We start from the raw sequence: 27,169 nt of genomic DNA on the forward strand, positions 1-27,169 counted from the left end.
CCGGTAAAATAAAGGGTTCAGTCTAATAATCAAGAGGGCACCTTAATTAATTTTGATAGAAGATAAATTTGAATTGATTTCAATAAAAGTTGCAGCATGTATATAACTGACATAAATCTTCGAAATGTATTTATTAAATTTTCATTACAGTCTCAAACAAAAAAGTTGTAAAAAAACAGTTACTATTTTCTTCGACATTCTGAAAAGTCGTACATTTTTCAACATTTTTTGAACACATCATTTAGGAAACTTCTAACTTCAGAAAGAAACTCAAGTCACTTGGTCCAATTTCGAAAGAGTTGTTCTGTTTTAAAGTGTGTACGAATACTTTTTGAATCCACTGTAATAGTTTCTTGTCTCGTGTGCTCGTACATGCCTAGAAATTTGGTCGACAGATAAACTTCTCGTTAACTCCTCCCCCTCCGTCCGCCGATCATTCGATATTACCGTTCCAATTTCCCAAACAGCCTCGTTCCAGGAGCAGAAAATAGGAAGTCACTTCTGCAGTTTCACGCGGAAATTTTGTTGCTGATAGAATTTTCAATCGGCCTCTAATTAATGCGCTCGGGGAACGAAATTTATCGGCCGGAAACCTTGCCACGAAAACTCGTAAACCGATTTATTAGCACGGCCAGTTATCGGTGAATTTTCGACGTGAAAACGGTGATTAGCTCCACAGGAAACGGTGCTCACCGGTACAGGTATCTGGACGGATCGTGACTTTCGAGCATCGCGAACTGAAAAAGTTTCGTAAAAAGAATCGAAAATAAAATTTTCTGCAATTATTTTCAATCGTCCTAGGTGTTTTTTCATTCATCGTGTAAAACTCAACATAATAGGGGATATCGGGGCCGATTGTAACAAAAAAAGTTTAAAATTAAACCAGCTTGGTGTAAACGGGCTAAAAATAAATGAATCTTTGGAAATTTCTTGCAAAGAAATTGTAAAACCAATCGCTTTGAATCTTTGAGAATACTTTATTATGCAATTAAATTGAGTAGACACATTTTTATTTTCACGATAAATCCATCAATTGTATAGTTGTAACTAGGGTACGTATACAGTAAACACCTTTTCTGCTCACGGGCTACACACAAGACGTTACAACTATAATATTTATAGATTTGTCGTGAAAATAAAAATTTTTGTATTCGGTTTAATTGCAGAATAAAGTATTCTCGAAGTTTCAAAGAGATTGGTTTAATACTTTCTTCATAATAAATTCCTAAAAATTCGTTCATTTTTAACCCGTTTACTGCAGGCTCCACCCTTAACCCCTGGACACTACACTAGTGCGAATTTGCGCCAGTGAAAAATTGTTTAATCTGTTCGTTGTGAAATTTACCATTTTTTTTATAACATTCATGGTTACAAAATTATTTCTTACTTTTACAATTACAGTAAATCCTCAATGAGTGTTCGAAGGCTTCTCGGCACTGACAAGGAGATTCCTTCAGGTGTAATGATGACTTTTTAATTAGATTTAGCACGGTGATAGAGTTTGGAATTCTCAGGCCAATGATATTTGTTTCAGTCGCATATGGCCATTAATTCATGAAATATTTAATGTTCACTGCCGAGGAGATATCGAACATTCATCGTGAATTTACTGTATAAACCTCAGGGACACGAGAATTAATTGAACAGGGGCCAACTCGAAGAACAGACGCGCGGGAGGGGAAAACGTCTCCTCTCAGAATTTCTCGATCCACGCCGACACACAATCTGCCATTGTGGGCCGCGGCTTGTCGCTCCGGCCGATTCACCGAGTCGTACAATGGCTCACACGCGAAGAATCGCGCGGCCTACCTTCCGTGACGCTCGATTGTTTGTCGAGTGAAACAGCAAAAACCAGGAAGGTTGTTTGACGGTAACAGTATCAGGATGAACCGCTTCCTCTCCACGCTACCGGTTAACTCTGGCTGGCTTCGAAAATCTGGACGTCTTTCGGGTAAGTCTAGCCCGATCGAGAGTGTCGCCTTCCATCGAGGCTCGAGGACACGAATGGTTAAGTGAAAAGTAGGGGGGAAGAGAGCAGAATTTGTTCTGAAGGTTCGACGATCGAGCTGACGATGGGCTGGATAGTAACGGACTTTTTGGGGTCCTTGTGCCTTCAAAGAGGAGCAAAGAAATTCTCTTTGTCTTTGAGGTACTTGGCGTCGAAACTAGGGCCTCAGCCTGTTGCTATTGAACCAAGAATCTGTAGATAGAGGGAAATCAGTCAATGGGATTACTACTTTGCTACCTCCAGCAGATCCTGTCCAGTAGATCCACTAACCCCATTTGGATTAGCCAAAAGCTATGACAGGATTGTTTGTGATAGTCTATTTAGAATCAACCCTGTTCAGTCTAGCGAAAAGTCTAGGTCCTTTCTAAAACTCCATCTGGAATCAGCCTTATTTATCCTAACTAAATGACTCAAGGTGATCTTCTGTAAGATATTATTTAGAGTCAGCCCTATTTAGCCTAGCCAGAAGACTTGACAAGATCCTTTCTGCCATTTTGTTTGGCTTCAACCCTACTTAGCTTAGCTAACAAACTCGATATGATCCTTTCTACCATTCTGTTTGGACTCATCCCTATTTAGCCAGGCCATAAGACTCGACAGGATACTTTTAAAAGTTCTATTTAGAATCAGCCCAATTTAACTTAGGTAAAAGTCTTGACAAGATCCCCTCTAACATTCCGTTTGGAATCATCCCTGCTTAACCTAACCAAAAGACTTGCACGACACTTTCGAAAACTATTAAAATCAGCCCTATTTACCCAAACCAGAAGACTCGACAAGATCCTTTCTACCATTTTAGTTTGGAATGATCCCTATTTAACCTAGCCAAAATACTCGATAGATTACTTTTAAACCCTCTATTTGGAATCATTCCCATCTACCCTGGTCACAAGCCACAACAGGACCATATCCAAAAGGCTATTCAGAATCATCCCTATTTAGCCTAACCAGAAGACTTGACAAGATCCTTTCTACCATTTTAGTTTGGAATGATACCTATTTAACCTAGCCAAAATACTCGATAGATTACTTTTAAACCCTATATTTGGAATCATTCCCATCTACCCTGGTCACAAGCCACAACAGGACCATATCCAAAAGGCTATTCAGAATCATCCCTATTTAGCCTAACCAGAAGACTTGACAAGATCCTTTCTACCATTCTAGTTTAGAATCATCCCTATTTAACCTAGCCAAAATACTCGATAGATTATTTTTAAACCCTCTATTTGGAATCATTCCCATCTACCCTGGTCACAAGCCACAACAGGATAATATCCAAAACGCTATTCAGAATCATCCCTATTTAGCCTAACCAGAAGACTTGACAAGAGCCTTTCTACCATTCTAGTTTGAAATCATCCCTATTTAACCTAGCCAAAATACTCGATTGATTACTTTTAAACCCTCTATTTGGAATCATTCCCATCTACCCTAGTCACAAGCCACAACAGGATCATATCCAAAAGGCTATTCAGAATCGTCCCTATTTAGCCTAACCAGAAGACTTGACAAGATCCTTTCTACCATTCTAGTTTAGAATCATCCCTATTTAACCTAGCCAAAATACTCGATAGATTACTTTAAAACCCTCTATTTGGAATCATTCCCATCTACCCTTGTCACAAGCCACAACAGGATCATATCCAAAACGCCATTCAAAATCATCCCTATTTAGCCTAGCTAAAAGACTCAATACGGTCCTTCCCAAAACTCCCGTTAGAATCAGTCCTATTTATCCTGCCTACAAAAATTCACCAGGATCCTCTCTCCAATTCTATTTACAATCTGCTACGCTGCCTGCAATCAACGACAGCAGCAATCAGTAACAAGTTTAATCGTCGTCCTCCACCCAAGCCCACGGGTTCCCTCGATTTCCGCGAAAAGGAAACACATCGCGTTTCCCTACGATCGATCTTGTATCGAGGTGCAGCCGATCGTTGCGCCACCTATCGATCCGTCGGGCTCGTCGTGATATCGCGGGGAGAGCCGGAGCGCTGCCCCCACCCCCCTCTCCTCCTCCCTTCGACCGTATCGCGGTGTGGTACGGTCTCGAGCCGGCAGCGGCGGGCATCCATCCATCCTACACGTGCAGATTGAATGGTCCCTCGCGTGCTGGGAGGTCTTCAAGTTCCACCGGGCGAATGGGTTGGGCACTAGGTCAGCCTTTCGGCCGAGGCGACGCCGCCGCCGGGATCAGGGCTCGCGATATACCCCGTATACCGCAACGGCGTATTTCAACTTCTCGCCGAATCCGCGACGGCCCTGCACAGTTTTGCAGCCCAGCGAAGCCCAGCCCCGGCACACGATATCATCCTCCTCCTCCTTCCTCCCCTCCCCCTCCCGCGATGGGAATGATGGATCGTCACGGGAACTGGGTTACGGGAGGAAAATACAGGCCGTCCAGAATGACTGGGACTTTGGTACGATTAGACTCTTGGGGACCCCAATTTTGAGGGATGTTTTCAGATCCTTTTGATATTGTGGAGGATTGAAGAGAATGTGTGTTGAATGGTTTTCAGGTAATTGTGTGAGGAATTTAGGCGGAATTGGTGATTGTTACTTTGGTTGATGATGGTCCCTTGTTTGTGCAACGCTTGATTGTGATCCCCTATTAGTGCGTAACATTTATTTTGATGATGGTCCCTTAGGAGTGCAACGTTTGACGGTGACACCCTGCTAGCGCAACGTTCGATGGTGGTCTCCTGTTAGTGCAAGTTTCGATTATAGTCCTCTGTTAGTGCAACTTTCGATGATGGTTCCCTGTTAGTGCAACTTTCGATTATAGTCCTCTGTTAGTGCAACGTTTGACAATGATCCCCTGTTAACGCAACGTTCGATGGGTTCTTGTTTAGTGCAACATTTGGCGATAGTCCCCTATTAGTGCAAGTTTCGATTATAGTCCTCTGTTAGTGCAACTTTCGATGATGGTTCCCTGTTAGTGCAACTTTCGATTATAGTCCTCTGTTAGTGCAACGTTTGACAATGATCCCCTGTTAACGCAACGTTCGATGGGTTCTTGTTTAGTGCAACATTTGGCGATAGTCCCCTATTAGTGCAACTTTCGATGATAATCCTCTATTAGTGCAACTTTCGATGATGGTTCCCTGTTAGTGTAACTTTTGATTATAGTCCTCTGTTAGTGCAACGTTTGACAATGATCCCCTGTTAACGCAACGTTCGATGGGTTCTTGTTTAGTGCAACATTTGGCGATAGTCCCCTATTAGTGCAACTTTCGATGATAATCCTCTATTAGTGCAACTTTCGATGATGGTTCCCTGTTAGTGTAACTTTCGATTATAGTCCTCTGTTAGTGCAATGTTTGACAATGATCCCCTCTTAGCGCAACGTTCGATGGGTTCTTGTTTAGTGTAACATTTGGCGATAGTCCCCTATTAGTGCAACTTTCGATTATAGTCCTCTGTTAGTGCAACTTTCGATGATGGTTCCCTGTTAGTGCAACTTTCGATTATAGTCCTCTGTTAGTGCAACGTTTGACAATGATCCCCTCTTAGCGCAACGTTCGATGGGTTCTTGTTTAGTGCAACATTTGGCGATAGTCCCCTATTAGTGCAAGTTTCGATTATAGTCCTCTGTTAGCGCAACGTTCGATGGGTTCTTGTTTAGTGCAACATTTGGCGATAGTCCCCTTTTAGTGCAACTTTCGATGATAATCCTCTATTAGTACAACTTTCGATTATAGTCCCCTGAGAGCACCCCTCGACGTTTCGATCTGAAATTTTTTTTGTTATAAACAAATTATATTTTGGACAATTTTTTAGCACCATATTATTCTACATAAAAAATCGCAAACCTCGTCCATTAGAAGTTTTCATATATCTTTGATTTTCGAGATAGTACTTTTGGGTCGAAACTTCGAGGGGTGGTTTCATCCCTTAAACTCGTGTCTCAGGCGATAAAAAAAAATACGTGTCCCTTATTTTTGATTGCTTAACAGACATTCAAAGTTTCATCAAAATCGGAGGGGAACTCTTCCGTGCCTTCTCTTGTTAATAAATTCGTTCCTGAAAGGATTAAAGAATATCGTGAATTTCACGGTCTGAAAATAATGAGAAAAATAATGGCCACAAGGGATCCACGAGTATGTAACCCCATAAACCTGTAATGCTGTTTGATGGTAACACAGAATGAGGTATATAACCTCACGACATAATGCGATCAGCGGTGCATAATTGGGTTTGCGACCAGCCGGACGGTTCAGTAAACGAAGACTTGATCGTCGACCGAGGGAAAGTTTAATCTTTAACGATCCTCACCGTCAACCGTATCGAATTGACGGTCAGTTACACTCGGAGCACGTTGCTTCGCAAAAATTTCTATAAATGAACTTATTAATTATCTATAAAGAAGTCACGTTTCCCGTATCGATCCAGAAGCTAATCGAGCTGAAAAGCTCGCTATGGCAGTCTGAATAGTTCGAACATCGTTTTGTCTAGTGACTACATTTCAGATATCTGTAGAAAATCATTCTACGTAACTCTGAATGAAGAAACACCATTTTTATTTAGAAAATTAGAAAAATTATGTTGAATTGAAACTATAGTGCTGATTTCATCGAAACAATAGTTAATGCTAGGGTAAACGAAGCACTGAATGAACACTGAAGATTTTGCAACGATTAAAGTCGAACTTTAAGTGATAATAATATTAATGAATATTTGCCACATGAAAATTAGATTTTTTTAACATCTGCAGCTTTTATAACATAGAAGTTTGTTTGAAAAATTAGAAAAATGTAATTAACGAAATTCAAAAGAAAAAACACAGATTTCACCAGTGAACGAACAATATTCAGTAAATGAACATTTCTAGTGCGAAAATTGGTGGAATATGAAACAATGAATTGAAAAAAAGCGATATTTAATCATTAGCTTATTTTAATAATGCAATTATTGTTCGAATAATTCGAATAGTACGTAATCAGGACACGTGTACCTACCCTAAAAAAAAAAAGGATAAACACGAGCGGTTTCCTCCTGACACGCTTCTCTTCGGTGAACTTTTCCGGTTTCAAGGAAGTCGATGAAAGATTTAAAGGTCGCACTTCCGGCGTAGTCGATGAAGCATCAACAGCTGATTGTACTCGCTCCGACTATGGTTTAAGGTGGATTCATACACTGCGCCCCACGGCCTGAAAATCGTTCGTTGGAAATACATATCGTCGTTCTAGTTCTAAATTGTTCTATCTCCACTAGTGTGTAAACTGAGAAAACTGAATTTAATATTTCATGCATTCATCTCAAATACGAATGTTCTATAAATAATGACGACAAAATATTAACTCGGACCACTATCAGTTTTACTTTATTTTGGACGCAATAACAACTTTAGTAAAGGAAATTGATGTGTAACCCAATTTTAGTTCAATATGCATGAATGTGCATTTGCATATAAATCCGCAGTCTAGTCATGATAAACTGTGTCCATTTAGGTTTCTGCAGTTCTGAAATTATAAATATTGCTAAACACAGTGGCATTCCGTGACGGTAACAAGTAAAAATTGAACAATTGTAATAATAATGTAAATTAGAATATTGCGATGACTCAACGTAATTACTTGATCAATATGCGACAGACGATTATTCGTCCCAGGCAAGGTGTACCAGTGAAAATCGACCTTTACTGCCATACCCGCGGCGATCCTTGCAATGTATCCCTGACTTTGAATTCGTTAGCTGTCTATACTGCGCAACGGTACCTCCTTCAATTTTTCATCGGTAACGAAATCAAGGTCTTGCGCGGTCGATAATGTAAAAAAAACGCCGCGAAAAAAGGAATTCTCCACGTGTCGCAGCGAACAGTATAGAGGAACTACGGATCGGTTTAATGAGCTCATCTAATCGTTCCCGATCGGTTATGACGAATCGATCCATTCTTTTTTTAATCTGTCACGTATTTCTGAGTATGAAGTTAACAATAGGTATCTATTAACTTTGCAATTAGTAATATTAAGAGGAGCAATATTGTTCTGAGCAGAGTGGGGCATAGTTTTTAATTTAATTTACTTTACTTTAATTTAATTTAATTTAATTTAGTTGTTGCGACTATGAACCCTTTTTAAAATATATTAAAATAAACAATGCAAGTGCTGTTATCTATATAGTATAGTAAAGTATGTGACAATCACAATAGAAAAGTAAACAGCATATCATAAGGTGAGTGCAGGGTGAATTTGTTTTTTGAAGTCACTCAGCGATTTTGGGAAAAGATTAACTCGGCTACTGTTGAAATTTGTGGTGTTGCAAATTCTGGTAATAAGATCAGTTTAATGAAACCTAGATGAGTATGACGTGGTATAAAATAACGGCACTTGTCTCAGTGAATAACTGGGAACATTGAGTTTTATTCGTATGATAACATAATTAAAAGATCTTTAAACTAGAACTGTAAGTGTTCGGATATTCGAACTATTCGAATAATTGGAACAATTTCGAATGCAAATAATTTATTCGAATAATTGCGAATACAAACAATTTATTCGAATTATTCGAATAGTACTATGTATTTTAACACTTCGATTAATTTGAATAGTACGGTGTGATCGAATAATTCGGAATGTTCGAATAATTCGAATAGTACGAGGTGTCCAAATAATTCGACCAGCACGGAGTATTCGAATAACAGAAATTACCTGACGAAAATTCAGATTCAACACTAGAGAAACAAATAATTGTAAAGGTCAATGTGAAAAGAATTTCACGATAAAGTGTAAAAAAAAAAATGAACATACTCAGCGTGTGAACCGTCACAAAATTTTGCAAGAAACCAGTCCACGATGACCCATTTTCAACTCACGATATATTTTTCTGTTCTACTCTAAGAGACAGAAAACAAAACTAAAGAGAAAGAGAGAGGAACAGTGCGTTCAGTTTCGGTTCTGACCACCAAATCGTACAAAATCTTTTTTTTTTTTGTCGCAAGACCAACGGACACAACCAAAGTTTCGATTTCACTAGCGCAGTTAACGGGGTTACGTAAACGCGGAGTCGGCTGGTTTGGTCGTAGAGGGGGCGAATCGCGACGGTGCATTAATTAATCCGACGCCAATTAAAGTTCCGGACTGGCTGCTTGGCGGGCCGACTTCCGTGCCGCGAGGCCAGGTAGAGGATCATGTATGTGTCGCCGCGCCAGTTTTCGCTGGTAACCGACCCTGATTTCGCGTCTGACACCTGTCTACCGCGATCTGGTCCTGTTTTTTTTTTTAAATATCGATAACTGTGCGCGCAGTCACCTCGACCGAAACGTGGAAGCTCGTTCGAGGTAGTATGTATCCACCACTTAAGGTGGTTCGTGCCAAATTCGAAAGACTAGATAATTAAATAAAATTCATATAGATTGTTTATTACAACGAAATACGGACACTCGAAAAATTTGAGACTGGGTCGCCGAAGAAATAACTAAGAAAAAGCTTGTTAAAAATTCAGTTTTTATTTACTTATTTATTTATTTATTTATTTATTGATATAAGGGTATATAACCCTTTACTATACAATCTAGTTATAATCAGTTAATTTTAGGTAACAATTTTAATAGTAATAATTTTAACACAAATCTTATGGCAGAGCTTTAAGAATGTCCTGTTGAATTTTCAATTGAATTTCTAATTATGAAAAATTTGCGGAAGCCACCTTAATGTCATGAATTAATACATCAAATTGAACGAAATACCTACATTACGCAAGTAAATATTGTTAGAATTAGAAGGATTTTCCTAAAAGTTTTAACGTAAAGCATACGAGTCTCAGTTGCTTCGTGTGTATTTCCCAATTCTTCAGAGTTATCAAGCGACGATTTGCTGAAAAAAAAAATGGAACGGACAAACAGACGACGTCACAAAGAGCAGTAGATACAGTTATCCTATCTTCGTAACGAAGAGGACACAGCTATTCTGCTCGAGAGCGCTTGAACTCGCGTTGCTGAACGGCCCTGACCTTACCAGAAGCAGGTTCGTTGAACTGTTGAACACAGAGATGTCAATTGGCCGTACGATTACGTCAAATGGTGTCGACACACGAATTTATTTTTCCAATGCGACATGTTGGACTTAACTAAAAAGTCATGTTCCACCCTATGCAGTCACGAACACTGAATTAATAATACGGCAAAGTCATTTTGCAATAGGCTACAAATGAACAGATTCGAATAGCCCATTGATCACTGTTTACGATAAATGTGTTGTACGTATTTCCTCATTGTTAATCTTACCTTTAATTTTACTATTTTATTTTACTTAGTTAATTTTAGTTTCATTATTTTATTTTCTTTTACTTTACTTTATTTTATTTTATTTTATAAACTTAACTTTATTTTTTGTTCTTCTACTTTATTTTTTTTTTACGTACTTGTACTATTTTATTTTATATTCGTTTTTTTGTATCAAGAAATAAGTAATAGTAACAGTGGTAGTGTTAAGATTACTGTTACTACTGTTGTTACTATCACTTATTTCTTGATTGCTTCATACTGTCCTTTTGTGCCTTTGTTTCAACATTTATTATGAGCCAGTAAACTAACAGCAATGTATGTCAATAAAAATTCGCATTTTTTTTTTAGAATATAGGTGAAAAGAAATTTAATCTTCTTCTGTGGTCAGAAATTTCCGTTATTTCTAATGATAAAAGTCATCGGTATGGTGACTTGTACGATAAATATTCAGACCCAGTTTCTAAAATATTATACGTTGTCTTACAACATTGATCATGTGGAAGAAAAAGGAAATATATTTGTAAACTATTTATTTCGTTATATTAGACGCAAAAACGACAATAAAAGTCCGCAAGAGTAGATTAAAATAGATGTATGCTTTTAAGAAATTATGAGCGCCATCGTAGTCGTACAATCTCTCGTCAATATTTCCCAACGTTTCGTTCAAAATTAAGTTTCAAGAATATTTAACCGAAGATTTTCAAGGGTTCTCCAAGAGTATTAACCTTAAACGAGCAAGCAGATTTCCATTAATAGGCTACCAAGAGACCGAACCCTTACTTTGGGTCGCCTCTCTCGATGGACCAAAAGTGTAGAAAAACAATTTTATAAAAAAAGCAAACAATTGAGAAAAATATTTATAGCGAAATCGAATTTTTATAAACATCGCAAAGAAAATATACTCAAAAGCAAATACTAAAACATGAATAGCTAAAACATGAAAACTTATGTCTGAACCTCAGACCCAGACTGTATTAAGTCCACTTTTTTTGAAAATTACATGTTTCCTGTATCAAATTTTTTAGTCCTTCCGATGGTAAAAATTACTTCGTTTTAAGTCGTTTAGTTTTAAAATAATAGTGTGAAAATGATATTCAGTCTATATTTTGTTCCGAGCCAAACAATGTAAAGTCCATTACATAGGAGACTTACTGCAATGTTCGCCATTTCTACATATCCAGAATTGTCTGAAATCCATTCAATAGTTCGAAGGTTACTCGTTGAATTCTTAGCGAACAGTTCCAAAATTACAAGGTTCTTACGCTTTTGATTTCCTCTCCTCTAAAGTGTAATTGGGAATTGTGAAAACATCGTGAAATTTGTGTGCTCGAAAGTACGTGTGAAAGGGAAGTGCTTCGCGTGGCAATATGGTCAGTGGCAATATAGTTAGAGTCCACTGTAAATGGTATACAATCCTTTCTTACACCTTTTATAAATTTCCATAATTACACAATAAGATTTTCCATAACCCACTGATCTTTCCAATACATAAAACATTTTCTTCTATCTTTAGTGAAAATTTTCTGGTATCTCGTATTTTTTAATTTCACTGAGAAAATATGTAAAAAAACAAAGACATTTTTCATATTTTCTCTATGAAATTCGAGAATATGAGACATCATGAGAATATATTTATCAGACTAATTTTTTAAGTGTTAATTTTTAATTAAAACACCCGCCACAGTACGGCATATTGCAGTTTAGTAAAAAAAAAAAATCAAAAAAATCTAAATCTTCCCATTTAAGTATCCAACCTCTGGTCAAAGGGATGAAAGTGCTGTTAAAACAGGACGGAGTCGTTAAAAGCAAGTGGACCAATCGTTTTTTTTTCTTCTTTCTGTTCACAGGCAACGGAAGCGCGGAGCCAAAAATGCCGGCGTCGAGGCCGTAATTCCAGGAGCTTTATAGGGAGGGTACCGGAAGGCCAGAGAACCCCCGGTCGGGTGGTGAAACCCCCCGCGTAAGAGGGGACGGCGGTCGGACAAGGGGGAAAAAAGAAAATGGCGTCGACCAGCGGGCACAAGAGGAACGGCTCGAGCTCGAGCATGTTCGCCCACAAACGCACCGAGTCCGGCGGCGGTTTCATCGGCCACAAACGCTCGGAGAGCGGTCACAAACGCGCCGAGAGCATATCCAGTGCCTTCGGCCACAAACGATCCGAGAGTGGCCACAAGAGGAACGAGAGCGGCGGCGGTTTCGGGCACAAAAGGTGATGTTCTCGCCCAATTTCTCCACCCCCGTTTTCAGAACGGAATTTCCGTGCTTGTCCCGTTCTATACTTAAAGACCCGGCCGGGTCGCCTTTGTTCCTGGAGAATGCTGGAAACAGCTGTCGAAGTTTTATCGCCTGAGTGGCGAACCAGAGCAATTTTTTTGTTCTTTTTTTTTTTTTTTTTTTTTTTTTTAAAAAAAAAAATTAGTCAATCTTTTTTAGGTTCAGGGGACAGTATTACAGTTGGAGTGGAGTCATTTCACGCGAAATCGAACACTTTTTCGATCACCATTTCGGATTTTGTTCAAATTTGGATTATAGTCTTTAGCGATATAAAAACGTATCTCGAAAGATTTTTAAAAATTTTTGAAATTGTTGATCTTATAGCTATTTGACTGAGCTTTGCGGGTACTTACAGTGGAGACAAGATGAATACAAAATAAAAATTAGTTCAGTTAAAAAAAGATATTTTTTAAGCATTTAATTTTGTAGTGTAACTAGATGCAGCGTTAACTTCAATTAATTTTCATACGGCCAATTTTAAAGTGTCCATATTTTCGAAGATATGGCCATAAAGAGAACCAACAAGGGTATATCCTCATATTCTTCAAACTTTTAAATGTTTTTAATGACAAAAGGGAGATCAAAACGTATCCAACAATGTATCACACTATGACCTTGAAATGACCTTGGTTGAGGTGGAAGCTACGGAAAATGAATTGTAGAAATAAAATAAACGCCATAATCGCATTATTATTTCAGTGTATGTTCAAACTGTTGTCACCCCATAGCGTCCTACATTGTTGAATACGTTTTAATCTCCTCTTTGTAATGGCAAACAAAAAGATAGGGCATTCCATATAAAAAAAACGTTACCATTAGAGAAATCTCAGAAGATATGACCTTGAAATGACCTTCAATCTCGTAGCCTAATTTCCACCTTAAAATACACTAACTATCTCCTGAACTATTTCTTTGCACCGTGACAAATAAGAAAATAATTAAGGGTGGCAGAGTTAAGTGGAACACCCTGTATATGGGGATGGCGGGAGGGGATACGTTCTCGGGGTGGTAAAAAATTCAAATAACACGGGGGAAGGCTCTTGTTACCCCGCTGAAAAGTAATATGATCCTTCGACTGTTGGAAGGCGTGGGAGTCGTTTCTCGACGTGTAATGTTTAGATAAGTACAGGTTCAGAGCGTCCAGGGGCTTCCAGGATTCTGTTTGTCTTCTCCCTTTCGCGTTAACGAGGAACAAGGAACCAAGAAATTGCGTTTGCAACAGAGCAACGAAACTTCCTGTTTCCCGTGGCGTTCGTGTTTTATTACGTGGTTCCCACCCACTTGGCCGCGATATCGTGTTTCGAAGAATGAAATTAAGGGGTGATTTCACTTTGACGGCTGAAAAAGGTTAAGCTGTCTTTAGGGGATTTTTTTTTCCTCGGTAGATACAATATGTAATCAAATGAATCTTGTTAGTATTTATTGAATTACTTATAAATAATGTAAAAAAAATTGCAGAAATAATTTTAGCATTTTTAAGTATTTTTTTCGTAACATGAAAGTGACATCTCGAAAAAGAAAGATACACTCCACGGCGCAGGTGATTTCTCAGCTTAGACTAGGGTGGAATAAAAAATTCAAGAAGATTCTTAATTACTATGAGTGTCGCTATCGTAGGAACTAAAGTCGTGTTTATATCTTTAATTTAAAATACTTTTTGCATGAAAAACGTCACCGAGAAAAAGTGATTTTCTTTCATTGTTTCCATTGGACCCGCGCTATTTCGTTATTTTTTTAAGATGAATTATTTATTGCGCTTACTGCGATACAGAATGTTCAATACTTCGTGATATCGCCTACACAGTTTCGTTTATAAATAATACATTCGTCAATCGTAGGTCAACAATCGATATTGGCTCACGGAAACACATGTTTACACATAAAACGATATTCGCTTCTTTGCTGTATAAACAATCCAGAGACCGTGCTCATCGACATACGATTCATAAAAACATAAGATTAAAGAGTTTATCATTACATCATCCTATAAACGACTGGCGACAGTTCCATCGCGAACTGCGATTACCCTGCAATTCTGTTATAAAGCAGCCAGAATTAAACAGAAATTCGGGTTCCCTTTTATGAGGGGCCTCGAAGCGCCAAAAATAGTCTTCGTTGGGACATTTATTTCGTTCAATACTATACTATTACTATACTATTGCTATACTATTGCTATACTATTGCTATACTATTGCTATACTATTGCTATATTATTGCTATACCATTGCTATACCATTGCTATACCATTGCTATACCATTGCTATACCATTGCTATACCATTGCTATACCATTGCTATACCATTGCTATACCATTGCTATACCATTGCTATACCATTGCTATACCATTGCTATACCATTGCTATACCATTGCTATACCATTGCTATACCATTGCTATACCATTGCTATACCATTGCTATACCATTGCTATACCATTGCTATACCATTGCTATACCATTGCTATACCATTGCTATACTATTGCTATACCATTGCTATACCATTGCTATACCATTGCTATACCATTGCTATACCATTGCTATACCATTGCTATACCATTGCTATACCATTGCTATACCATTGCTATACCATTGCTATACCATTGCTATACTATTGCTATACTATTGCTATACTATTGCTATACTATTGCTATACTATTGCTATACTAATATAGCAATAGTGCTATATTATTGGTATTCTATTGCTCTATTGTCAGTGTACAATTGTTGCACCCTTGCTGCACCATTGCTGTACCATTTCCATACCATTCTCAAACTATTACTGTACTATACTGTTACCGTACAGTTACTGTACTGTTATTATAATTCTATACAATACTACACTCACATTCGCCGTAGACACAACCTATCCGAAACGTCAAGTAATCAATTTAATTCCTACGATGTAAAAACCAGTCGATTAACCGAAAAATGAATCGAAAACCATTCAGTATATTTTAATCTCCTGCACCGTGTACCCAATTATTGGATACACATATTACCCAGCAGTTAACGAGGCATAGGAGAGGGGGGTGTGGGGATCTAATGGATCGCTTCCAAATTGCCCGCTGACCTTCGCCGTTCTCGCACGTTTCCAGGTCCGAGTCTGGCAGCAATTACCATGCCGGGCATCGTCGGAACGAGAGCATGTACGCTATGACTGGCCTGTACGCGGAGACCACGGGAAACGTGGGTGACGAGACCGCAGACCCGTTGCAGGCGACCGGCGGCACAAGCAGACTGACTCACGACACCGTAATCAGGTGTCACAGTAGAAATCCGAGTTCCGGCCTCGTGGACCATAGGTGAGTCTTGACTAACTACGGAGGCTGTCACACGCACCGTGTTACCGCGATATACAGGGTGTCTCAAAAATATGGGTCATTCCCCAACATACATATTCCTCATGCAAATACAAATCAAAAAGTCCTTTACCGTTTTTTAATCGGAAGCTCTATTTCCGAGATATTAGCGGTTGAACGAATCCCAAACAGCTGAGCGGTGGGCCACACGTACGCGCAGGCGCAGCCAAGAGGCAAAGGCCAGTGACCTGGGCCCATGTGCGCTTCTTGACTGCGCTGCGCGTAAGTGTGGCCGACCGTTCAGCTGATTGGGACTCGTTTAACTGTTAATATCTCGGAAATGGAGCTTCAGATTACAAAATGGTAAAGGACTTTTCGATTTGTATTTGAATGAGGTATATGTATGTTGTGGCTTGTCCTATATTTTTGGGACACCCTGTATAGTATCTGGGACCAGTGTCACTCTTGAGATTACATGGTCTAGAGAGGGACAGAGAGAGGGAGAGAGAGATCTCGAGCACTGATTTTGGAGATGGAAGTCGAGGTTAAAATGGAGAATGGGAAGAATGTGGATCGGTTTTGGAGGTTGAGCTTTGCTTGCTGAGGATAATTGAGGGTTATAGAAATTATATAGGGTGTCCTGAAAGTCACTGTCTAGGGTGGATGTCCCAATTATCGCCACCTTAAGATTGTAGCATAACTTCATTTAATTATTTGACATGTTGTTTAACTTAAAAATCGTCTCAGTTTGGAACATAGTATTATTTAACATTTCTTTTATTAAAAAGAAATAGTTTTAAAATATCTTGGAGAATTATGCATTTTTGAAAGTATTTTTTAAAATTAACACATTTTCTCTAAAAAATAATGATAACTTTACACTTTTTTTAAATTTCATTGTAAAGTGTGTTTTGTTTTACATAACAAATGTTGAAAGTATTATACATTTCGTCACTTTCTGTATGAGAATTTATAACAAGTACACATAAGTCTTTGTTTTTATGTAAATAAGAGTCTCAATTTAATAATAAATTTTTTTGTATGCAATTCTTTACACGTTAGGTTTTTATTCAGTAAAATAAATAAAGTGGCAGTACTAGGGACACACTGGCAGTAATTGGGACATTTACCCTATTTTGAGAAATATCGGGAATTTTGGAAAAACTACTGTAAGACAAGAAATGAATATGTATACTGAAACAAAGTATATGTAAATGAGATTGACCACTATTTTTGAGGTATTTCCAATAATTTTCCGAAGAAATGTTTTCAACAAAAGTTAGTACACATTTAGATATTAAAAAATTAAAAAAAAATTTGTTACGATGAAAAGTCAAGGTCGCGAGATTTCTCTCCTATTTCTTTTCGTGTAACACACTGGCATAGTGTGATCACTTAACATCAGTGTCTCGAGCATCGATATACAGGGTGTCTCAAAGGAACGCGTCAGCGTGTGGCTCGGAATATACATAAAATTCAGTCCATCTGCAAACATTTCCCCGTAAATCGTAGAGTACACAAGAGAACTTCGGTATCCCGAAAATTTCGATTTTTTTTAACCGTTGCAGATTTCTAGGGACCTTAATAGTAGTTCCAGAGAATATTTACTGCTACTTTTTGATTCTTGAAGGTGAAAACATGCCTTAAGGTTTAATGTGTGTACGGTATTTTTCACTGTGTGGCAGTCAACGTGTTAGTGATCTGGGCGTTAAAGGGTTAAATTAGTTATCAGAAGTTGTTGAGGTGGATAAACTTCCTGAAAACTCAGTCAATAAATTGGACCCAATCATACCCATCCGAGAGTTGAGGGTTGTTTTCACACTGAAGAACCAAAAGAAAATGCCGCATACTTCTATGAAGGTCTTCCGAAAACCAACAAAATTTCAAGAAAGTCAGAAGTTTTAGTAAGATCAGAATTTGTAATAAAATCGGAAATTTCAATAAAATCAGAAATTTCAATAAAATGGGAATTCTTAAAGAAATCTGAAGTTTTAATAAAATCAGAATTTCTAAGAAAATCAGAATTTTTAAAAAAATCGGGAATTTCAAGAAAATCGGAAATTTCAATAAGGTCGAAATTTCTAAGAACATCCGAATTTTGAATGAAATCAGAAATTTCCAGAAAATCAGAAGTTTTAATAAGCTAGAAATTTCTAAGAACATCCGAATTTTGTATGAAAACGGAAATTAAAAAAAAAATGGACATTTCAATAAGATAGAAATTTCTAAGAAAATCAGAATTTTTAAAAAAATCGGGAATTTCAAGAAAATCGGAAGTTTTAATAAGCTCGAAATTTCTAAGAACATCCGAATTTTTGTATGAAAACGGAAATTTAAAAAAAAAATGGACATTTCAATAAGATAGAAATTTCTAAGAAAATCAGAATTTTTAAAAAAATCGGGAATTTCAAGAAAATCGGAAGTTTCAATAAGGTTGAAATTTCTGAGAACATCCGAATTTTGAATAAAATCAGAAATTTCCAGAAAATCGGAAGTTTTAATAAGCTCGAAATTTCTAAGAACATCCGAATTTTGTATGAAAACGGAAATTTAAAAAAAAATGGACATTTCAATAAGATAGAAATTTCTAAGAAAATCAGAATTTTTAAAAAAATCGGGAATTTCAAGAAAATCGGAAGTTTTAATAAGCTCGAAATTTCTAAGAACATCCGAATTTTGAATGAAATCAGAAATTTTCAGAAAACCGGAAGTTTTAATAAGCTCGAAATTTCTAAGAACATCCGAATTTTGTATGAAAACGGAAATTTAAAAAAAAAAATGGACATTTCAATAAGATAGAAATTTCTAAGAAAATCAGAATTTTGAAAAAAATCGGGAATTTCAAGAAAATCGAAAGTTTCAATAAGGTCGAAATTTCTAAGAACATCAGAATTTAAAAAAAACCGGGAATTCAAGAAAATCGAAAATTTCAATAAAACCGGAAGTTAAAAAAAAAATCAGTAGTTTCGTGTCACCGAGGTTCCCTTCGCCATCTAAATCCGTTTCAATTTCTGCCATTCTCGACCGAGCAAAGTCGGAGAAGTCGAGCCGCTTAACACGCAGAGGCGCCGCACATTACGTGACTAACAATCGTCTCACACGTCACCCTTGCGTCACTGTTCTGTCCGGGCTCCTCTAAATTCACCTGAACGAAACCGCGCGACGAAGAAGGAGAAAGCTGCGGTCGCGTGTGTGGATGTCCCCCCACGCGGGACACGACTCGCGCGTTTCTACCTTTGCGAAATTGGAAATCTCCGTTGGCCTGGGCGGTGTTCTTTTTTTTTTTTTCAAATTTGCATACACAGGGCGAGAAACGCTTTGTCACGAAATATCCTATCGACTGCAAAACGCAGGAAAGTGAAAGCCTACCAATGGCGATCGACCGTGACACGTTTTATCGCGGTGAAACAGATTCTGTAATTGTTGCGCACGCTCGTCACACACACACACGCCATCGGCTTGGACGCTCCCTCTCGGCGGAAGCTTGCTCGATCGTGGAATCTTCTATTCTTGGTGGAAGACGTGTGGTGTCCTATTGGTGACTTCATACGGTACCGGATAACTTCAACCGTTTCGCTATCACGATTGAAATGCTTATACAGGGTGGTCCGTTTAAGGGGACTTACTCATTCAAAATTGAAAAAAAAAAGACACTTTTTTAATATTTCTTTATAAAAAAACTATTATATTTAGAAACATAATTCCTTTTGGACGCTATTATATATATTATTATGAACATAAAGAAATTTGTTCTAGCACTTTTAGTTCACCACGACCGCTGTAGAGGGCGTCTTCCAAAAGGCACGTTTTAATTGGTGAGACACTTTGCAGACGTCCTGTAAAAAATTAAGTAAAAATTCAAACGGGATTCTATTCGTGAGACTTAAAACTAGACAAGAAACCACTAAAATATTTTATTTTTTGTACTTTTTATCGTTTCATACATATTTTTCCGAAAAATTCGAAAAATCACTCTTTTTTGGGGGCAATTCACCCCTGTATAAAAAGGGAGGGTAGTTTTATGAACTTTTAGAGGTTTATTGTCTAGTTTTAAGTTTCACGAATAGAATCCCGTTTGAATTTTTACTTAATTTTTTGCTTTTTGGAAGACGCCCTCTACAGCGGTCGTGGTGAATTAAAAGTGCTAGAAAAAATTTCTCTATGTTCTTAATAATATATATAATAGCGTCCAAAAGGAATTATTACAATTCAATACAATAGTTTTTTTATAAAGAAATATTAAAAAAAGTGTCTTTTTTTTCAATTTTGAATGAGAAAGTCCCCTTCAGTAAGGCCTCCAAAATATCTTTTTCAGGTTATTTTGATGCAAAATATATTTGTTACGTCATGTGCATGGTGTTAATAGACGAATATCTGGCAAGAGTATTTTTTCCCAAGAATATTTTTTTTCGGAGTCAACACGGTCATCGGCGTTTTTTGACACATACCTACTGTTTCAAATCAATTACTCAACGCAAGAGAACATTGATATGGTATTCATTTGCGGTAAAACTGTCCATCATAGTAAGGCCATCACGTTGTACGTAAAACTTTAATTTTCCAAGATCAAGATCATTTCAAGGTCATGTTATTATACATATCTGAAGGTATTTTTTGATCAGATACACGATGCGATAAAAACAAATGTAGTTATGTGTCAAAAAACACCGATTACCTTGATAACTCCGAAAAAATGACCTTGGGAAAAGAATATTAATTACGTAACAAATATTTTTTACATCGTAATAACTTGAAGAGACATTTAGGTGGCCTTACTTAAACGGACCACCCTGTATATGGACGTAGCCAGGGGAAGGTCAGGGGGTACACTTAGCCCCCGAAAAAATACCGAAATTTGTTTCAGTATTCGTTTTAGTTTTTATAATATCGGTATCAAAATCATACCGGTTTAAGTCCCTAGACTCGTGAGATGATTTGAAACAAATTTTTCCTTAGCAAAAATGTTATCGGAGGATTTGTTAACGAGATATTAACGAAAAACCCCGACCAATCAGAGCGCGAGTCTGCCGGCTGAGCTCCTGCGGTAACGTTGACTACGCGCTAAATACGTTTCAAAAATATTCTTTGTCATGACAATCATGACATTAATTCTGCCAATGATTTCTACAAACCTTAACTCCTGCGGTAACGTTGACTACGCGCTAAATACGTATCAAAAATATTCTTTGTCATGACAATCATGACATTAATTCTGCCAATGATTTCTACAAACCTTAAAGACTCATCAGGTTCTTCCTCCTATTAATGGAGAATGAAAAGTATAATTTCTGAGTTACCCTTAAAGTTTAACTTCCTAAATTGAGTTTTTAAAATTGAGTTTCTTATGGACTTATCAAATTATCCCTGTGTTTCATTGGGATTTATCAAGTTACTTCCCCGTACACCTATTGTAGCCTGGAATTTCTGTCTTTGTCCTCCGTTTTAACTGTGACCCATTAAAGTATTCTAAAACTAACCCCTCTGAAAATCAACCAAAATGGAGTTATGTTCTACCCCTGCGGTCTTCGTCTGGAGGTAGCTGTCGATTTTCTGTCTATCCTGAGAAATATAAAAAGTATAACAAAGCACAGAGTTCATTATACTCACTCTATATTAACAGGTCAGACAAAGTGTCCATAAAAATCCCTTTAACAGTGTCGTAAAACGTTTTCATTAATGAAACGATAAATGTCGGTATAGGCTTCGAGTCGAGATTTCTCCCGTCACTTGATGTTTTAATTTTCTGACACTTGATTAACCAGAAATAGAATTATTTTATTTAATATTTTACGTAACTTGAACGTCAAGTTGGAAAAATGACGTTTCACCGTCAAGTCACAGCGTTGAATTGATGAAAAAAGGAACAGACTGACACGACTGGAAAATTTTAATACCGTCCATTATGTTCACCAGATATTAAGTATAATAATAAATGATCCATAGAGGGTTTTTCAATACATTTTCAACATAATATAAATATAAAGCATCTTTGTGCCGTTTTCTTCTTTAAAAATGGCAACGTCTATTGAAAAAAGTAAAACGGCGTTAACCCCTAATTTCCATGAAATCTCGTGTCAATTTAACACATTTTTTTCCTAAGAAATGATGTTGTTCTATCATATGTAGGTAAATTTAGCTGAGACTCCGTGACTTTTATAATCTTTGTCACTGTGTCAATGTGACGTCGAGGGACAAATTATGTTGGGAAAATAAAGAATTGAATTTAACAAAAGACAATGGATCATTTATTGTTAAACCTAATATTATACTGTTAAATAATCCTTAAGGGGTTACACCACTGTGACGGCCAGGAAAATAAGCCTTCTTTAAGAATTTTTTTCAGGAATAATCTACAGTTTTTGCATAAAACTTTTATGCAGAAAAATATGCAGAAACTTTAATATATGATTAATCTTCTGGATCCCTCACAAAAAAGCATAGATAGCTGGCGGGATGTGTAACTTTGTAATAACAGCCCTAGAATAAAATGTACAAAATTTGTTATAAACTATATAAGATTAGTTTACGTTACACTTACGGATTTAAAAAAAAAATAATTTTTGTAAAAATAGCACTCTTTAGAAAACGAAGGTTCGATAATCCGCAAAAAATGGACAGTTTTTTGAGTGTATTTCAAAAAATTTACTTCCGTTTTAAGAATCCATTCAAAATTTCAAGTCGATTAAATAAAAATTAACAGAGTTATCGTGCTCGCCAGTTAGAAAAATGTCGTTTCGAAAAAAAAAACGCGTTTAAAGTTCGAAATTATTTATGTAATTCAAATGCACTGTATCTTTATAAATTCTTCGCATATCTATTTGAAATTTTCGAATAGTGGTTTCGAAGAGTTAAACTTCAAGAAAATACATTTAAAAGATATCGATTTTATTGTAAGTTTCACAGTGGTGTTCCGCCTTAAGTTTGATTATTTAAACATTTCGTGTCACAGAAAATGTGTCAAAAAGGTTGATCGTTGAATACGAAAAATTTTCTAGTAAATACATGGAAATAGGACCGAAAACAAGTCGCCATACTTCTTCCACCGATTATAATCCTACCTCATTAAAACTCGACCCCCCGAACACGCATTCACTGTAATTAAATCATTTGGCACAAGATATATTCATGCTTCTTGTTTTTCGTTTTTTTGCCCTTTTTTCAGAGATTTTATTATCAAATGTCACAGCAGGAATCCCAGTGCTTCCATGGTGGACAGGTAAACGTTCGACTTTTGTGCAATTAATACAAGAAATCATTCGTAATTAATCGCGAAACACCGTTGTACAGCATTAACGCACGCGAAACACTCATTTACCATTTAGCATGCAATCTTTTATCTGTATGTACATAGTTCACAGCAACGGTGAACGTTTTGGAGCGAACCGTTTCGATCGGTGGATATATGAAATGTCGGTCTTATCGATCAGTGTATGTTTAAGTAGATAACTAGACCATTATGAATGAAAATTATTGATAGTCAGTTACCAGCAAAGTTGGGCAGAATTTTATTCGAATAAAAGACAGTAAAAAGCAGCAGTATCTAAGGGTGTCGTGCTGGGCTTTAAACAGTTAATGAGATTAAATAATTGTTCGACAAATGTCGATTCATTCATAAAGAAGTACTATTTTATTATAAAAATTGAAATTTCCATGTTTAAACAATTAAAACTGACGAAATACTTTTTTTTATCTTTTATTCGTTATTCGAAACTTTTTATCTAGATAATGAGTTTGCCCATCTCTGCGTATTTATCTGCAGATTTTTATGCAAAATAACATTTTCTAAAGTAATTTTTAAAGACAGGAGCAAATGTAGAAAGTTATTCTTCCTCTTAAGTATTTTATTGGGTTCAGAATAAAATCGAAAACTCGTTGGATTCGGTGAAAGTTTTGTCTTTTATTGTATTTCACAGAGCCCTATAGGTTATAAATGCATAAAATCAACAGTCTAATGATTACTTCAAAGGAAATTTCGGGTGATGAAAAATCTCTGAAATCTAAACTTTCTAAAGCCAGACGTAATATTCCGGTGAATACAATTTTGTTTAACCCTTTCGATATTTATGTCGTGTATACTCGTCATGAAAAGATGGCAGTTTTTTCTCGTCATTGAGCAAAAAAATTTGCATTTGGTATTTAAAGTAAGATTTAGGTAAACCAAAAAAACATATTCCTCATTTTAACACATTTTAGAAGAAAAGAAAACATACAAAGAAAAGAATCACTTGAAAAAAGGAAAAATTTTGTTAGAATTTATTTCAATTGCACAACAAATGCATTTACTCTGCTTTTGTCGAGTATACTCGCCGTAACATAAAAATTATTAAGCACACAAGTGCATGTTTTCAAAATGACATAAAACACTTAAAGGGTTAAATACTGAGTGTTTTATTATTTCTTTTAATAAGAAAATCTTTCAGTGACGAGACTACATCTGAAATTGTCTTCGAAATATTCATTTCAAATTTCAGAATTCACAATTAATAAACGTGAGTTCCTATGTATTTTTTTAACAATTTTTTCGGGTGCTTTAAATTTTGTCACGATAACTGTATTATTCTCAATAGTTGAGGAAGAAAATAACGTTTAAAGAAATCCATACTTTTCGTCGATTTATACAGAAAATGCAAAAAAAAATAATCTTCAAAGAATTATTAAGCTCCAGTTGTTGTAGTTTTGTTCGACACTGAATGCATTATATAACCATCGTGTATTTAAAATTTAAAAATCATTTCAATTCTGTTAGAATTCAGTTAAAATGCAGTACAATATCAGATAGCGAGCGAAAAATCCGACATTTCATATAAAGCGCCTTAACCTTCATCAGGATAGAATGCAAAAGAGCCTCGAATGCTCTCAGAGTATAGAATTACTGAAATTAATAATTCTAAAATATTTTATTTCTTTTAATTCAGTTTATTTATTTAGTAAAATAGTAACATTAAATGTCTAATTATTTATTATATCCATATTATTATATTGTTCATTATGAAATAATAAAAGAACCTCAGAGGCTGTTTCGTCCGGATGAAGGTTAAGATGGAATGCTTTAAGCTGCGTCTACACTATAGCAAAACAGTGTTACATAACAAATAATTATTCTAAAACTTCGCTATATAACATGTTCTTATACTTTGTTACAAAATTATACCTTTTGCACGAAAATTGTTATGTAACATCATATTATATAACATTTCTTTTTCTGTTCTTTTAACAAGTTTTATAACTTTACGATATGACGTGTTATGCTATACATTGCAATTTTGAAAATAGATTTTCCCAAAAATTATAGAACTAAGAATGAATATAATAGTATTGGCAAAAATATAGTGTAGACGCAGCTTTACGCGTGTCTCGTTTCGATCGATGGTAAATGAAACCGAGCTCTCGATGCTTCGAAAATTTCCGTGAAACCGCTAAATTCCAAAAAAAAAATTCGATTTATCGACGGTTATCGAGAATGTACATATTTCCAAACGATCCGTATGTTTCTTGTTCCCATGAACGCGACGATCCAGGACGGAGAAGGAGAGAGCGCAAACACCGCCGTTCAATCCAGACTCGAAGGACTGTGGGATCCTCAGCTGCAGACCGGCCTTTATACAGAGATTCGCCGGAATAAAGGTTCGTGAATACCACCATATCATTATACAAGGTGTCCCAGCTAACTCGATCACGTCATCGAATAATGACTTAACGGTACACATTATGAAAATTTTGAGGCGTGGAACTTAAATGGCATCAAGAGGCACATCTTATAAGGTACGTGCTTTTTTTCGGATGGAAGCATTTCAGAAATTTCAAGGTCACCTTGATTTTTTTTCAACGGTATTACCTATTTTTTGTACCATAGATCGATAGATTATCACATTTCGAGTAAAAATGTGTTCACCTTCATACGTCCTAAACTTAATAGTTAACGAGATATTTACAAAATAATCACTGTATTGAAGTTGAGGGGCATCAGTTTGAGCACCTATAGCTTCCAGATACATAGTAAGTACGTATTAAAAATTATTTTGTAAATATCTCGTTAACTATTACATTTAGGACGTATGAAGGTCAACATATTTTTACTCAGAATTTGATACTCTATCGATTTGTGGTACAAAAAATGGGTCATCCCGTTAAAAAATTGAAGGTGACCTTGAAATCTCTGAAATGCCTCCACCCACGAAAAAAGCGCGTAACTTATAAAATATACCCCTTCGTGCCCCATTTAAATTCTACACCTCAAAATTTCTATAAAGTGTACTGTTATGTCATTATTCGAGGTGTAATTAGAGGAAAAGATCAAGCCTCATATATCAATGTGGCCTAGGCCAAACCGTCAAGTCTCTAAGTACCTATCCTATTTTACTCAACTCTCCCTTACGTACAATTGATACTTATAAGCAGAACCGTTAAGTGTGTCAATTTCAAGGGAAAATTTTTCGATATCCGTTAAACGCCTTCAGTCTCACCAAGTCCTTTTGTGTAATTTTTCATTAGAAATTTCAGTTGTCTAATCCTTTCGATACTTATGTCGAGTATATACTCGTCATAAAGCAAACAAAAAATTGCATTTGCTATTTAAAATAATATTTAGGTAAAACAAAACACATGTTCGTAATTTTAACAAATTTTAGAATATTTTAACACAAAGAAAGAAAATATATAAAGAAAAAAATCGCTTGAAAAAAATGAAATATGTATGAAGGCTGTTTGATAAAGCAGTGACTTTATTTGGCGATAGATGGCGCTGAAGTCGCAACAGTAATTTTGTCGTTTTATTAGAATTTATTTCAATTTTCAGCAAATACATTTATTCTGCTTTTGTCGAGTATATTCGTCATTACTTAAGAATAATTACACACACATGTGCACGTTTTCAAAATGAAATAAAACACTTAAAGGTTTAATCGCGATGTACTCACGTGTATACAAAACGCTTCTTGCAATATCAGTCTATGTGGTAATGCGTCTATCCCTCCCTATAAGCGCGCATCGTCTATTTTGTAACAGTATGTTCGACTTAAGTGTACACACGCTATTATTTCTGGAACTATTGAAAATGCGAAAAAATGTTTCATATAAAAGTTGTTTCATTCCATTAGGCAAACTTAATAAAATATTCGAAATGTTTTTTTAATTTTTATTCATACGAATTATAATAATATTTGAACAACTATTGACTTTTTTATGTTATTTGTGTTTTTTCTTGTAATATACAGTCATTGAACTTGTCACGATTCTTATAATTTTTTTAAATGCTACGTTTCATTTAAAGAGACACAAGTCAATGTCTTTCAGTGTACGGAGGAATAGTACATGGGCGTAGGCAAGGCACTTGCCCCCCTCCCCTACAAGAAAAAACATTGGAT

At 36.3% G+C, this 27,169-nt stretch overlaps 1 protein-coding gene across 1 annotated transcript in view; it reads left to right on the forward strand.

Annotated features, from left to right (window-relative positions):
* Positions 1 to 27,169, forward strand: part of LOC107187671 (solute carrier organic anion transporter family member 5A1) — an 82,878-nt gene that overhangs the window by 48,039 nt on the left and 7,670 nt on the right. The window contains exons 2-5 of the mRNA XM_015575813.1: positions 12,083 to 12,444; positions 15,603 to 15,809; positions 22,969 to 23,022; positions 25,325 to 25,430. Of these exons, the coding sequence (XP_015431299.1) occupies positions 12,236 to 12,444; positions 15,603 to 15,809; positions 22,969 to 23,022; positions 25,325 to 25,430 (576 nt within the window). The 5' untranslated portion in view covers positions 12,083 to 12,235. The remainder of the gene's footprint in view (positions 1 to 12,082; positions 12,445 to 15,602; positions 15,810 to 22,968; positions 23,023 to 25,324; positions 25,431 to 27,169) is intronic.

This window comes from Dufourea novaeangliae, unplaced genomic scaffold, assembly GCF_001272555.1.
Source record: "Dufourea novaeangliae isolate 0120121106 unplaced genomic scaffold, ASM127255v1 scaffold101, whole genome shotgun sequence".
Taxonomy (NCBI): Eukaryota; Metazoa; Arthropoda; class Insecta; order Hymenoptera; family Halictidae; genus Dufourea; species Dufourea novaeangliae.